At 42.8% G+C, this 14,837-nt stretch overlaps 2 protein-coding genes across 2 annotated transcripts in view; one reads left to right on the top strand and one right to left on the bottom strand.

Moving 5' to 3' along the window:
* The window catches only part of pcxb (pyruvate carboxylase b), a 345,950-nt gene that overhangs the window by 117,959 nt on the left and 213,154 nt on the right, over positions 1-14,837 (bottom strand). The window lies entirely within an intron of this gene.
* Positions 1-14,837, top strand: part of LOC126404556 (leucine-rich repeat and fibronectin type-III domain-containing protein 4) — a 38,716-nt gene that overhangs the window by 11,733 nt on the left and 12,146 nt on the right. The window contains exons 2-6 of the mRNA XM_050067844.1: positions 6,297-6,908; positions 7,038-7,200; positions 9,412-9,582; positions 11,125-11,286; positions 12,017-12,751. Coding sequence (XP_049923801.1) covers positions 6,323-6,908; positions 7,038-7,200; positions 9,412-9,582; positions 11,125-11,286; positions 12,017-12,751 — 1,817 coding nt within the window. The 5' untranslated portion in view covers positions 6,297-6,322. The remainder of the gene's footprint in view (positions 1-6,296; positions 6,909-7,037; positions 7,201-9,411; positions 9,583-11,124; positions 11,287-12,016; positions 12,752-14,837) is intronic.

Genomic DNA, 14,837 nt, shown 5'->3' with positions numbered 1-14,837 from the left:
AGAGGCTATGTGGGCGTTCTTTTGTTCCTTGCCTAGAGAGAGAGAGTGTGTGTGTATGTGTCGGCCCTTCCTATAATTATGATTGTGTGGGAAGACTGTTTTGGTATGCTCGCGGTTGTTTCTGTATGCAAGCGCTCACCTAATATCAAGGGCTTGGATTATGAGGAAGAGTGCATGCTAGGAAGCCTCTGTGTGATTGAAAGAATTTCTGTTCGTGTATGAAAGGCTGCTTCTACATTTGATCCTTTGCATTTGTGCCAGTAGAGCTGGTGTGTATTTTCAGATCAAATGATGCAGCAGGGCTCAAGTCAGCGATATGTGCTGATAGTCGAATGACGTTGTCACTCTCAAAATTTTCATTCATTCCTACCTTTCCACTTTCCACACCTAGTAGTCAAACATTAACCTCTTCATGACACCATGGCGACTGGCTGTCAGTGATTTTGACTGAAGCCTCGTGGTGTACCTATGCGCACTCCAATCAGATCTGTGGATTACTGTGCCTGTGATAAGTGGCTTTTGAGAGCTAATACAAATCCCCTTGTTTATAAACACTGCAACATTCCCTAAGTCGATTTAAGTCGATTACAGGCTAATGGCATTTGCGCGTGCCCGAGAGGATGCACAAATGCATACGCCAATATGCAGATTTGGGAATATATGCAAACACATGCGTGAAAACACACAAGCACAAACACACACTGTTTATCAACACCACTGTGGCTGGCATTTAAGAAGGGCCTGACATTTATAATAGTCCACAGAGAATTAAAGACTTAGACCAAAAGGGGAATTAAGCCTTTAAGTGCAATAGGTCTTCCATGTGAAAAAACAAAGATACTTCCAAACAGACACATTAGAGCTTTTAAGTCACGCCTGAAGCTTCTCTTAATTACTAGGGTACGCTTCAAAAGTAACACAGAAACACACTGGTAATGGAAATTCATCACTCTGAAGCTATTAGCAGCTTCATGTTTAGCTGGGTCTGGCCTTACAAAACGAAGCTGGACCCTCCTGGGGCTGTGGTGGGTGTTTAAACAGAAACTTTTGGAAGTTGGGGTGAGCTTAGGTTCAGCCTCGCAGCTCTGAGTCGTGCTCCAACACCGGGGGTACACTGAGTAGTTCCTTCCACAGACGCTTTTAGCTCATGTTCTCACTCTCACTTCATGCAGCCTTTCTGAGCTCTCCACCCGCTTGGTTCTTGCTCTCTGGAGGGTTGAGGGTTCACACAGGGTAGCGTAGCGAGAGGTTTCCCAAAATAGAGGGAGCACAAGAAAAAACAACTATATATATATATATATATATATATATATATATATATATAAAATATATATATATTTAAAAAAAAGAACTAAACGGCCGCGGACACTTGTACAATACACATGCCTGGGAGCACACGCACTCTCAAAACACATACAGAGCCAAAAGCACATGTACTTTCATGTGATGGGATTTTCATACAGTTTCAGCAGTTCTTTGTCTGATCTCTTTTATGTTGTCTTTCTGTCCTCTCCTCCTCTGTGAATTGTCTTTCTATCATCTATCTTTCATTGACTGACTCTCTTTATTCTTTCCTTCCCAAAAAGTATCAAGCAGACTTAATACCGAAGGGCTTTTGTTCTTATTGCTATGGCTGTGTGTGTGTGTGTGTGTGTGTATATCTGTATGTGTGCGTATATCTCTTCTTATTGTAAATTAAGCAGCAAACTCTTAGGATTAAGTGAAGGCTTCCTGAGTGCAGGAAAATGTCACATTAACAAACACAGGGACACACACACACACACACACACACACACACCAAACAGGCATGGTGGAGTTAACCATATACATAAGGTATAGATACCAGCTGACTGGTAAACTCCCACATACTGTATCGCCCCTGTATGCTGCATGAGTCCAGTGTGTAAGATAAGACTGTATTGATCCCTTGAGGGGAGATTTAAATGTTGCAGCAGCACAATAAACAGACCAAACAGGCAGGTAAAGATAAGGGGGGGAAACTTGTGCAAGATAAAATCTGAATTAAAAAGCTGCCCTACACCAGTGCACATAAATACTGTGAGCAAAAACTGTTTTTGACTCATAGTGCCGTCCAATAAATGCTAGAGAAAAATTAATAGTAATGTGTTTTGTTATAGGTAATCTGACTTGTAGTATCCAATGGCTAGTATATAAACTAGAGCTTTATCAGTTCGCCAATGAACTGATGAATTAATGAAAATTGCTGCCCTAATGGTAACAGTCAACTCAGTCTTACCCCCAGCACATCAAATACAGATGCTTGCTCAGTGGCCCTCAGCGTCTGATACCGAGCACCCTTTAGTTTCTGTATGAGACACATCGGGCTGCGTCATTATTAGATGCTCCAAGCAACTGACGTGCTCCACAGAGCAAGAAAATTCGTGTAAGGTGACAGGGAGGGGTGATGGAAACCTAAAAACTAAGTAAACCTATGTTGGTTTAAGATTCTTTGATAAGACACCATGCATATGATGAGCATCAAAGTTTGACGCCAAGGGCAACTGGCCAAGCATCAGAATATGTTGAGTTGGGAGTTAGAATGTGTTATAACAATATGGGCTATGAAATATAACAGTATGCCTTTTTATTAACTGTATTACATTATGATGCACTGCATTATGTTTAATATCCTTTCATGAAGAATTCATCTTTGAATTGGAGAAATACTGAGTACATTTTCATCTACCAGTTTTTCAGTGAATTTCAATTTGTGCATGAAAAAGCCTGAGCGGAGATGGCATAACTTCAAAACAAAGACGAAATATTGCAAAAAGTTTGGCTTGGCTGAGGTAGAAAAGCTGTCATTTTGAAATAGATATATTTGATGTTGTGGTACTGGCTGCTGGAGATATTGGTGTCACATCCTCTGGAATATATTTGCATATAAAAAAGATGACTCACATTTCATTCTTTCTCAATTTCAAACATTTTCCTAACATGTCCACTGTATTTTGCTGGAAACTACTGCAAAACATACTGTGTCCAAACAAGTGAATGAACAGACATCAAGCCTCTGCTTACAAAGTGACTCCCTTAATAAATACTCTACATACCTGTAAAAATCAATTACACGTATGATTACCACCTTAAAATGGCTAAAACAGGAACAAGATAGAAAAGATTGAGAAAGAAAGAAAGAGCAATAGGAGGAGGAGTGTAAACGAATGGGACAGGGTGCTATCTATCTCTCTGGGTCAGATCGATCACTAAGCGGATGGATCGGTTACACCCAACTCCAGTGTGTGCGTGTCAGAGAGCTTCAATACTGCACTGCTCTAGTTGCAAATGAGATCTGCTCCCTAATAGAGGAAGAGCAAGAGATAAAGGGAGAGGGAGATGTAGAAGACCGTAAAGATGAGCAAGGAGGGAGCATGTCTCTCTGACAGGCAGAGCACGGCAGAAGATAGAAAATATCATGTGTGGCACGTAGGATCTGAGGGTGTGTGTGTGCATATGTGTGCATAGTTTGTGACTGAAGGTAGGCGGCAAGGAGACATGGAGGGCAGCAGAGTCAGCAAGCGATAGAGAGACAAGACAAAAAGACAGAGGCAGAGGAGGTGCAGGAGGGGAAAAAGAGGGGAGAAGGTGGCGGGGTAGAGCTGTGACTGATAACATTGTCGTACTCAGGTTGCCTCAAGGGCAGACAAGACAGAGAGAAAGAAAGAGAGGGAATGAGACATAAAGAAAGAAAATGCGGAAATTTACAGAGCAGCCAGAGGCGAAAAGGGTTATAAGATGGAAGGTGAGCAAGGATGGAGACACGGGATAGAGAAAGATAGAAAACACAAGGAGGAGCACGGCAGTGAGAGATAAATGGTAGGGGATGGATGGCACAGAAACAAAAGAACAATCCCTAGTAATAGAGTCAGAGGAAGAAGAGGAGAGGCAGGTAAGTGAGCCTTGGGGGGAGGGTGAAGGTGTGAGTACGCATGACACAAGGAAGAGGATGTGAGGGCTTTCACAAGGAGAATGAGGAGGTGAAAATCAAAGAGAGGATAAGAAAGTGAGAGGCAGGTGAGGAAGTTACTACAGGACTGAGAAAGCACAAGAGAGAAAGAGAGACAGGAGGGGAAAAGATAAGAAAAGGGGGTGAAAGAAAGATAAAGGTCAAATGAAGGAGTAGAGAGACAAACAGGCTGCGCAACAGGAGAGCGCGTGAGTGTATTGACATTCAGCGAGTCGTGGGTAAAGTGAGCTGTCTGAGGAGCAAAGCATTAGCAAAGCACGGGGGTAAGCTGGTCGGAGCCAGGACTGAAGTGCCCTGCTCGTTCTACAACAACACCTGACGTTAGGGCTTTTTCAGGGCCGCCGCAGAGTAGACACATTTTTAAGCGGCATTTCACTTTTTCAGGAGCGTTTTTACATTTTTAGTATGCACGCCTCCACGGGAGCTCAGGAGCAGTCGACTTCCAACGTCGACTGCCCTGGGGACTGGCTGTCACTGCAGGCATTCGTGACTTTGTCTACTCCCCCTTCCCTGCACATCCCAACCCTCTACTGCTGCAAGCAATTTTTTGAAACTGATGACACCAGACATAAGGAAATAACTATCTGTGGTACCATGTCTAAGTTGGAGTTATATTTTTAGTTTTGGTTTGAAAAGCATACTGAGTTCCTGGTAGTCATTACAGCTCCCTAGAGCGACCAAGCACCATTCAAGTATTAAAAGTCAAGCAGCAAGGATCCTGAACAAAAGCAGTGTTTTCTAACATTGTAGCCTATTAAAGGTCACATGAATGGGCACAAACTTGTCATTCTGCCCGTCCTATCAAATCAAACTGCATTTCTCTCCTTAACTAACAGCCCATCAGTTTAATGTTTTGCCCAAAGATCCTGTTTCAAAAGGAAATGCATGACATTAAGGAGGTAATGATACCATTCAATGGAGCCTAAAGTAATCCATAAGTAATGCATTCCCATCATCCAAGAGAGCTTTTTTCCCTTCTTTCTCTTTACTTTAACAGTGAAAACATTTAGGAGGCTGAGATAAAAAAAAAAAAAGTATCATCATTTCAAACACTAGGTGTCTTTATCTTGACTGAAGGTTGCAAAATGGAACTCTGAAGTCTGTTTAATAGGGCTCACACTTTGGAAGTAGACCAAAGTGAACCGTGTAGTAAGGAGGAGAGTGCAAAATACTGCTGAAAACCCCTCTGTGCCTTGATATCGACACTGCCTCAATATGTGAGCTAAATGGTAAACCCTCTTCTAGTTTCACGCAGAAAGAGCAAAGCTATCACCTAATGGAAAATATTGAGCCAGCAATTTGCGTCAACCTGTAAAGTCAGCATGATATACGGTTATGTCTTGTCGTTACTCAAAGTATTAGGTTGCATACATTATATATCACAATATAATCACCATGCTCAAGGCTCTACTCCACTGCACAAGTCTCCAGATTGCTCTGTGTGAAAATACACCCGTCTTTCTCCCATGATGCTAGTTCCTCTGTCTCTCTGTCTCTGACTCACCGTCTCATCCTCTGTCTCCTCTCCCTAGTCACCACGGCTGTGACTGTTATCAACACTCCCTGTCACTCTCTCTGTATCTAGGTTACAGTTGCTATGACAACTATTATGCATGCCAATCAGTGGCAGTGACTCATCTCTATACCTTATCTGTATTTAGGGATGTCCGCGCACAAAGCATGAGTTTACTGGGAGATTTTCTGCATGTCTGAGATCACAAAGGGACCCTTGTGTGTGTTGGACTCCACTGAGCCTACTTTGTGCGTGACTTGAGTCTTCCTGTGGAATCAAGGCTGATAGGCCGCTGACCCAATTTGATTCTCTGACCCACAGTCTTAAGACAGGGTCCGATGATATAACACTCATCTAATCCGTTCTCACAGGTTTCTAGGTAACTGTTACTATGGGGACTGGCTGTGTTCAGTCTTTTGGGATGTTGTTGCTAGGCGATAAGCTGTAGTAGTGAAGAGGTGCACGGGACTGTGTGCTTGCAAGTGTATATTTAAGAGGTACAGCAAGAAAGTATTTGTTGCAGGGGGAGTCTACCATTTCTTAATATGGATTGTTTTATGCTATGAAGCACCAAGTGGGCATTAGTGCAGAGAGGTACTCATTTAAGAGGAGGCCTTAGCCCACACAAGTATGCATGTGTAGAACATGCTCTCATTCCAGCTCTGTCTAGTCAGAGTAGGTGGAAGATAGGAAAGCAGACACATAAACACACTTCAGACATCTCTTATAAAACAATGTGAGTCTAAAAACCAAAACTCTTTTTTCTCCCCACTCTCCCTCTTTGTCTCCCTCCAGGTCTGTGGATCGCCAGGCGTTCTACCATGCCTGTCCCCCCACCCCTCAATCCCCGCAGACAAAAACACCTGCCCCACACACACCTCCACCCCGAACAAAGGGCAGACCATTCCACCTCCCCCTCCCTCTTCCCTTCATCCATCCTCTCTCTTTCTCTTCTGCCGCCTCTCTTCATCTCATCTCTGCCCTCCTCATCCCATCTAGTCCACTGCGCGTGCCCAAGGGCCACAAAAAGAACCCTTCCCGACTCCATCCCTTTCCCGGCGTTTCACTGGCTGACTCTGGTCACATGCTGCCTGCTGCCTTCTCTGATTGGAGCAGGGGAGACGTGGGGTGTGGTCTCAGCCTGTCCCTTCCACTGCGTCTGTCGAAACCTTTCGGAGTCGCTCAGCACGCTCTGTGCCGACAAGGGCCTCCTGTTTGTCCCCCCGCACGTTGACCGGCGCACCGTGGAGCTGCGACTGGCTGACAACTTTATCACGGAAGTAGGTGGGATTGACTTTGTCAACATGACCGGATTGGTTGATTTGACTCTGTCGAGGAATACCATCCACCTGATCAGACCAATGGCCTTTGCTGACCTGGAGAGTTTGCGCTCCCTGCATCTGGACGGTGAGCCAAAACAGAAATCCTGTTTGAACTACTTGGATATGACAAGTTGGTTAAATATTCAGATGAACAAGTTCACAGAAACACTCAATATCAACTGCTAAGTGGTATTATTCATATATATGTGTCTAGGTAATCGCTTGACAACACTTGGACCCAGGGACCTTGCAGGATTGGTCAATCTGCAACACTTGATCGTCAACAACAACCAGCTGGTCAAAGTCTCTGTCCAGGCCTTTGATGACTTCCTGATGACGCTGGAAGACCTTGACATGTCCTACAATAACCTCAGGAGGTAAGCCTTTGCCTCTGTTGTGATCATGCATCATGCATTCACACAATAGACATAGGGTACTCTGATCTACTTTGTTAAGTAGAAACATACTGTTATACTCTGCTCGAGTGTCGGTCTCAAGTGTATGCTGCAGATGCACAGCTCAGCTCCCAAAATTTCAAGGCACTGTGGAAACGCCTTGTATGATCACGCAAGAGTCAGCAAACACAATGAAGAGGAACCAGCTCAAACTGCTGAGGCTGGGAGGAGAGGCCTAAAAGCTCAGGAAAGTGAAAGTGAATCAATTTTGATGAGGTCCTAATTTTCTTTTACTTCGATTTTGTTAAGATTTGATGAGCTCTCGCCTGAGCTCAGTCACTCCTTTGAGTATGAGTGTGCATAGCTCATTCTATATGGTTCCTCCCTTAGCGCACTGTGTAGTATTCTACTCATCTCTATCTGGGACAATAGAGACAGCCTCACTCTGTATTCCTCTGGACTAAATAATAAGTCAGAACAATGATGATATTCTCTATCAACCCCCTATTCTCCTCTTCATAGTGTCCCACTGCGTTGATGAATTCAGCAGCTTTTGGCTGTCAGTTCTGATGAAGATGTTTCATTTGTCTCCTCAACAGGAGCTCTCTGGCCTCTCTCCAACCTCCACCAAGCCATAAGAAAAGTGTAAAGAGTTTTAATGATGCATACATTAGCAACTGCTGTTTACCCCCTTGTTGCGGGTTACTGTGAGGAGTCCTCACAGACTGAGATTCAAAGTGAGCCAGCATCACTGATTCTTTCTTATCAGGGTTAAAAATGTTCAAAACTGGGAACAGATCATGACATATGAAAACTCTTTTTAGGCAGGGGATGAGATTATCCAGGTGGGGATGCCCAACTCTGTAATTTAATTGTGAAGGATACTGATAGACGCTTGGTGTCTCCTGCAGCTTAGATTTGTTCATGTACTGCAGAGTTTTACAGAGCACTCCTGGAACCTGAACTGAGCTCACGTGGTTTACTTTCTGGGACACTGGTGTTCAGCAATGCAGCAAGGATGGAAAGTGCCAACTTTATTCATTAAAAAATAAAATAAAGAAAAGTTGTGACCTAATTATTGGTTGAATTCTGCACTACCTACATCAGACTCCTGTTGTGTATCAAGGCCTATTTGTAGGATGAGTTAAATAACAAAATTAGTGTTTGTGGGCAATAATTTTGACTATATCAAAGAGGCATCCTGGTGCAACACTATCCTGCTTCATTCACATTTCTTTCTCTAATCTACACCACAAACAAGATTTAATAAATCATTAAGCCTTTCCTCACAAGCCTAATGTCCAGAGACATTATACTATATAGACAAAATGGTGACCATCTGCTGTTTGTTGTAGCAGTCAATAATTTAGCAGCTTCTCCACTGCTCTTGAAGCAATTAAACTAATTGACTCCATTCATTTCATTAGACAAAGCAATAAATTCTCCTCAAATGAGCTTTGAAATCAACTTACTAATATGGCATACTGAATGGTAGCAGGTTCCCTTTGTGCTCAGAACAGAGTGCTACAGTGCTTATCAGATAAACAGAGCAAGTGTATACCCTGCCAATATGTATTCTACTAAAGAAGAAGTCACACACTGTAGTGAAGTCAACAGTCAGGAGACAAGATGAAACGACAGTGTAGGTACGACTGCGACTCCAAAAATAAATGCATTACTTTAAATTTATTCCATTTTGTTGGTCCTGAGTCGTCAGTTTACTCACTAATTTGACCAAAACAGTTTTTAAGTGAATGCCTGCGCACAAGCAATACTGAATGACTGCAGCAATGGGTCACAGATGGGACTGGTGAAACCCAGAAAAGGAGAGGGATTGAGAAGGAAAATGAGCATCTGTTGTTGTATTCTGTCATTGATGTCAGTAATTAGTCTTTCCTTATTCCCATTTTTCCGCTGAGTAACATAAAAATGTGCTCAGAACACAGAGAGCAAACTTCTACTGATCTATAAGCAGCACATTCATCCTTTAATCAGGTTGATTTCTTATAGAGTGTCAGTGTACCCACAAGGGACACTAACCATCAGTGGTAGACCTGTCTTCACAGCTGCAATTAGATATTCTCCAGTTCATCCACTCTTAAACAAAAATTAATGACCAAACTTAGCACAAGGTCTATTAATTCAATGAATCTCACATTAATCTCTAAATATTCCTCTATTTCATTGCTACAGAGTACCATGGGAGTCGATTCAGAACATGGCCAGTCTGCACACTCTCAACCTGGACCATAACCTGATAGACCACATAGCGGAAGGAGTCTTTGGAGAGCTGTACAAGCTTGCGAGACTGGATATGACCTCCAACAGGCTCCGAACACTGCCTCCTGATCCTCTATTTGCAAGGTAGCTCTTAAGCTTCTCCTTTTATGTTTCTCTAAGATGTGGCTTAGTGGAAATATTCTGTGGCAGACGACACCACAGAGCAGCTAAAGTGTTTTTTTACTGGAGAGCTCTGGCACTGACACACAGAGAGACAATGTAACGGCAATGTTGATGTACATTGATGCAATGTTGATGGTGCCCACTAAGCTCCAGCTAACTCAGAAATAACTATCTCACAGAGTGCAGCTGCGACGTGACCTCGATGAACTTGTGCTCAACACAGCTGAGATTTAAAGCAATTGCTAGGGGGGTTGTACAGTCGTATTACAGTAATTGTCCAGCGAATATGTTGAAAGATAAAGGACAAGAACTGCGCTGTTCGCTGAACCACAAACAGAGCTATAATAAGCAATAAATATGTTTTTTAAATCAGGTCTGTTATCGAGAAACGTTACTATTTTAAGGTCAAATTATCACTTAAATTATACTTTCATCATCTTTGTTTTTCAACTTTTTTTAGCACACATGTTTAAATTCAAACCTGATTGCTCCTAACAACAGGGCTATTAAGTCCGCCATTCTTCACCTTAGATTATTTTCTCATTCTCTCTCAGTCTCTCTTTTTCATCATGGCTCATGCCGACTGTGCTGTGGAGAGCTTAACAAAACGCTATCATTTAAATTAACCCACCTGTGAATTTAATCTGTGTGTTGCCATTGAAAGTGCTATACAGCAGCCTTCTACTGCCTCTTTCTTTTATAGTTCCATTTTTATATGTAGCCAATACATGTGCACACCTGCGTTATTGTTAAGTACAGCCCACTCCTTTATCCATATGGTTTTGCTGTTTTTACCAACAATGTGTCTTAGCTGAGAAAATTATACAGGTGTTTAAATTATTCTACTATAACAGTGCTACTTTATTACCGCCCCAGTCTTATGAACCATCCTTAAGAAACCTGCTTAGGAAGTAACCTCAACACAGTCCTGTTTTCATCCTCGATATTTGCAAATTATTCCAATTTTAATTTGCACAGGCCAGCTGCAAGATGCTTATAACAGCACTACTGCTAAGTATTGCTCCTGGGTAGGTCTGAACCACCTGTTGTGGACCATTTTCACAATCACTTGTTTCTCTCATTTTGAGCAGCAAGCTCTTATTAACTTCCTGGTGACCTCACTTTATGGCAAAATTCATTTTTGTTCCTTTAAACTCCTCTGTTGAATCCTTAAAAGTTAAACAGTAATAAAGAAAAACTTTTACATTTGAGTGACAAAAGAGGAAGGTTGCTGCAATTTCACAAAGCAATGGAAAAAACTGACTAAGAAGCTAAGCCTTGACTCGGAGGAAATTAGTTTTGCTATTCAAATGTTTTGCTTAAATTGGTTGATTAACATTCTCCCATTTACAAGTTTAAAGCATGAGGTCTGATAAATTTATAGAGTAAGTTTAAAATAGATAGGTTCCATCTACAGGTCAAGAATGTAGCATCTAAAACAACCTTAACTGCATTAAGGCTTTGTGCAGGTGAACTTATGGTCCTTTCTTATGTCATCTTCAGGTCCCAGACAGGAGCAATAAGTCCCACTCCTTATAATGCTGTCATAAGCTTGAATTTTGGTGGAAATCCTCTGCACTGCAATTGTGAATTGCTATGGTTACGGCGGCTTATCCGTGGGGACGACATGGAAACATGTGCTACACCTCCTCACCTGGCTGGAAGGTAAACTCCATCAATTGGTCACTGGATTATTTGCATAACCCACAATTAAGCATTCTTCAATGTTGTGGGAAGCTAATGAGTTGTTACAAGTTCAATTATGTGTTTAGTCTATCTTGCTATCATACATCATCATTTTCCAACCTTGTCTCAAGGTCAATCTGTCCTACAAGTTCTTGCTCTGGTTCTGTTTTAGCACAAATCCAATTAAGGGCCTCACATTTTATGACATCTTAATTTCATCATCATGTGTGCAGGAATAGAACTGGAGCAAAAACTCGCAGGACAGGTATAGGCCTTTGGGACTGAGTTTCCAAACAATGATGTGAGATTGCTGTAGTCATTATTTTGATACCTCACACTCTCTCCTCTCTGTATCTAGAGTTTTGTGGTCTAACCCTGTAGTCAAAAGTATGGAATGAAAACAAAGGATTGTAGAGGAAAATGAGCATCTGGTGTTGTCATCTGTCATCGCTGTCACCATTAATTACTCTTTGCTTAGTACTGTTTTCTGCAGAGTTGCATGGGGGATTGTTCAGACTGTTGTGCATTACTGAACTTTACCCTTAAATTGATAAACAAGAGCACATAGATCTTTAGGTTAATGTACTACATTAACCTGCCAAACCCACCTTGGAGGGATTAAAGAAGACTAATTCCTGTATTTAGCCAAAAAGGTTATTCTGCTCTCCTCCTCTCTCTCTCATTGGCTTCATCCCTCTTTGTCTCTCAGATACTTCTGGTCGATTCCTGAGGAGGAGTTCACCTGTGAACCACCTCTCATCACCCGTCACACTCACAAGCTGTGGGTGCTGGAGGGCCAGAGAGCCACGCTAAAATGCCGTTCCATTGGCGACCCTGAGCCAGTAGTCCACTGGGTTTCACCAGATGACCGCATCATTGCCAATTCATCCCGGACCAGCTCCTTCAGCAATGGGACCTTGGATATCTTAGTAACGGTTGCCCGGGATGACGGGGCATACACATGTATCGCAATAAACGCAGCGGGCGAAGCGACAGCCACTGTGGACTTGAAAATAATCCCTCTTCCACACCGGGGTGGAGCAGGTGGAAACACAGGGAATAACAATGTCAACACCAAAAACAACAGGAACGTGACCAATGGGATTTTACGGACCGATCCGGGCTCCTCAGATATCAGCACGGGGAAAAACGGAGGGATTAACAACGGCGCAGGACGTGGAGGAGAGGTGGAGGATGGCAGAGGAGGTGTAGGGGAGGCTGATGATGGGGACAGTAGCAGGGCCTCCGAAGGGGAGAGGGTCGATGGAGGCAGCATGGAGGACGACGAGGGGGACGAGGAGGAAGGAAGGATGGTTGGAGTACAAGGGGTTACATCAACCTCAGCTCAGGTGCGATGGGATTTGGGGCGTTTGTCTGCAGCTTACGTTGTCTGGATGTATCAGATACAGTACAACTGCACCGCCGACGAGACCCTCATCTACAGGTCAGTTCAACTTTTATGTAATACACTGTACTCACTGTGCAAACAATGGGAGCCATGTCAAATGCTACTTTTGCAGTGCTCAGATACTTGCCAATAGGTATCATCTTCTGCTCTCCACGCAACCACAAATCCTTTTTTGACTGTCTTCCTCCCTCAAAAGGTGGATATCCTGTTTTCATGCAAAACTCCTTAAATATTTATCCATCACAGCATGACACTTCAGTAGCGCAACTGTTCACCTTGTACATGGACGGGTGGATAGCTCAAGGGGAAGGATGAATGGGGAGACAGATGAAGGGATAGAGGGGCGAGGGTGGTTAATAATTTATCTCCATCACTGTATGACACTAAAACCCAACAGGTGGATAGTCGGTGCACATGGGAGGACAAGTGGATGGACGCTGAGGGAAGAAAAGGGGATTTTGAGGGAGGGGAGCTTTCAAAAATTTGTGACAGTGTGGCTTGGAACATGACTACATTCAGAGGCAAGTAAATAGTGTGTGACTCCGAATGGAAGAAATGTCTACAGCAGCATTTGGTTACATAGAGTAACGTGCCAATATTAATGAACCCGTCCGATAGAGTAACACAGGATCTTGATGGGATGTGTCAGTTTTAATGTGAAGCAACATTTAAACCTTCAGTGAGCAATGTCATTTTGCATTTAAAATGAGATCCTTTCACACTTCACTGTCCGTGTTTACTCACCATGCTCTCAGAGGGAGAAAAATAATCAAACATTTATGAAGACCAACTTTGAGGTTATGGGCTGCAATGTTGTTCTTGTTATCACAAATTATTTAGGAGACCGCTGCCACACCCTGCCTTATAAGTTTAGGTTACTTTTTTTTTTTTGGTGGGGGGGGGGGTGATGTAAAAAAATATTTGCAAAGCTGCCAGTCTTCACTCACTGTTTCTATGCGTTCCTATGAGCCAATTTATAAACAGTAGCTGTGGGTCTGGCAAAAAGAAGGAGTATTAGTGCAGACACTTGTAACTGCCAAAAAGAGCTAAAAGAGTGAAAGGAGGGACGAGTCAAAGCACAGTTTCTTTATAAATAACCTTTTGGTTTTACATCCAAAATAATGGATGACAGGTTTTAAACTTTCTATGATGGCTCCATGAAACTATGGAAAAATTAACAGAAACATGTAAATGAGGAGTAAATAAGTCTGTGACAGATCCAACATAAGAGTCTTGTCTTTCAAAATATGACATAAGAGGCGTGGGGTTTAACTGTTTGGGGTACTTACACGGACAATAGTACTAATGCACTGTACATGAATTATGCCAGCATGAATTTGAAGTTTACTGCCTCTGTATTTGTAAGCACAGACTGATGAAACATTTATGTATTGGGTTTGTTGCTACAGGAAAACAGTGGCTGATACAGTGACAGCATGAGGGAAGAAGAGAAGGGGGTTGGAAGTTGGAGAGGGACTGCCGTCATGGCATTATTTGTATTTGTTTTTCATTTCACTCTGCAGTAATGCAGGGTCTGAATGTGGTTTCCCTCATATATGATGGTATTAAACTGTAAGTGGTATTGAGAAGGGGTGCGGGGAGCTGGCCATATGACAGGAAGAGGACAGGGAAGACAGACGGATGGAGAGATGATTGGAAATATAAAAAACTGTGCGCAGGTATAATCAGAGAGATTGAGGGAAAGTAGGGAAGATTGCAGCCAAGGGTGGATGGAAAAAAAGACGGATGGGGTGGAAAAACTAATAGTTTGAGTGATGGATAGAGCCAGAAGGGTGAATTTTAAGATAGGAATGAGGCCTCAGAGATTTCAGAAGGAGAAGGAAGGGGATTGAGGGAGAAGGGGGGAGATAGGAGATAGACTCTACTCACATCACCTTGGGAGAGATTGAGATGAAAGAAGGATGAGTGAAAGGAGAGAGGATGATGGACAACAAGAGGGAGAAGAGAGAGGGTTGGGCCCAAATGGACCTCAAGGAAAAAGCAATGAAGCAAGGGTGGAGAGAGGGAGGTATTTAAATCCATCATTGATATATAGTTAGAGATAAAACATGTGTACACAACAGAAATACATATGGGTATAGAAATAGGGAAGAGAGAGTGT

This window comes from Epinephelus moara, chromosome 17 (assembly GCF_006386435.1).
Source record: "Epinephelus moara isolate mb chromosome 17, YSFRI_EMoa_1.0, whole genome shotgun sequence".
Classification (NCBI taxonomy): domain Eukaryota; kingdom Metazoa; phylum Chordata; class Actinopteri; order Perciformes; family Serranidae; genus Epinephelus; species Epinephelus moara.
Note: the sequence above shows the minus strand (reverse complement) of the source record. Positions and strands in the feature narration are given on the sequence as shown.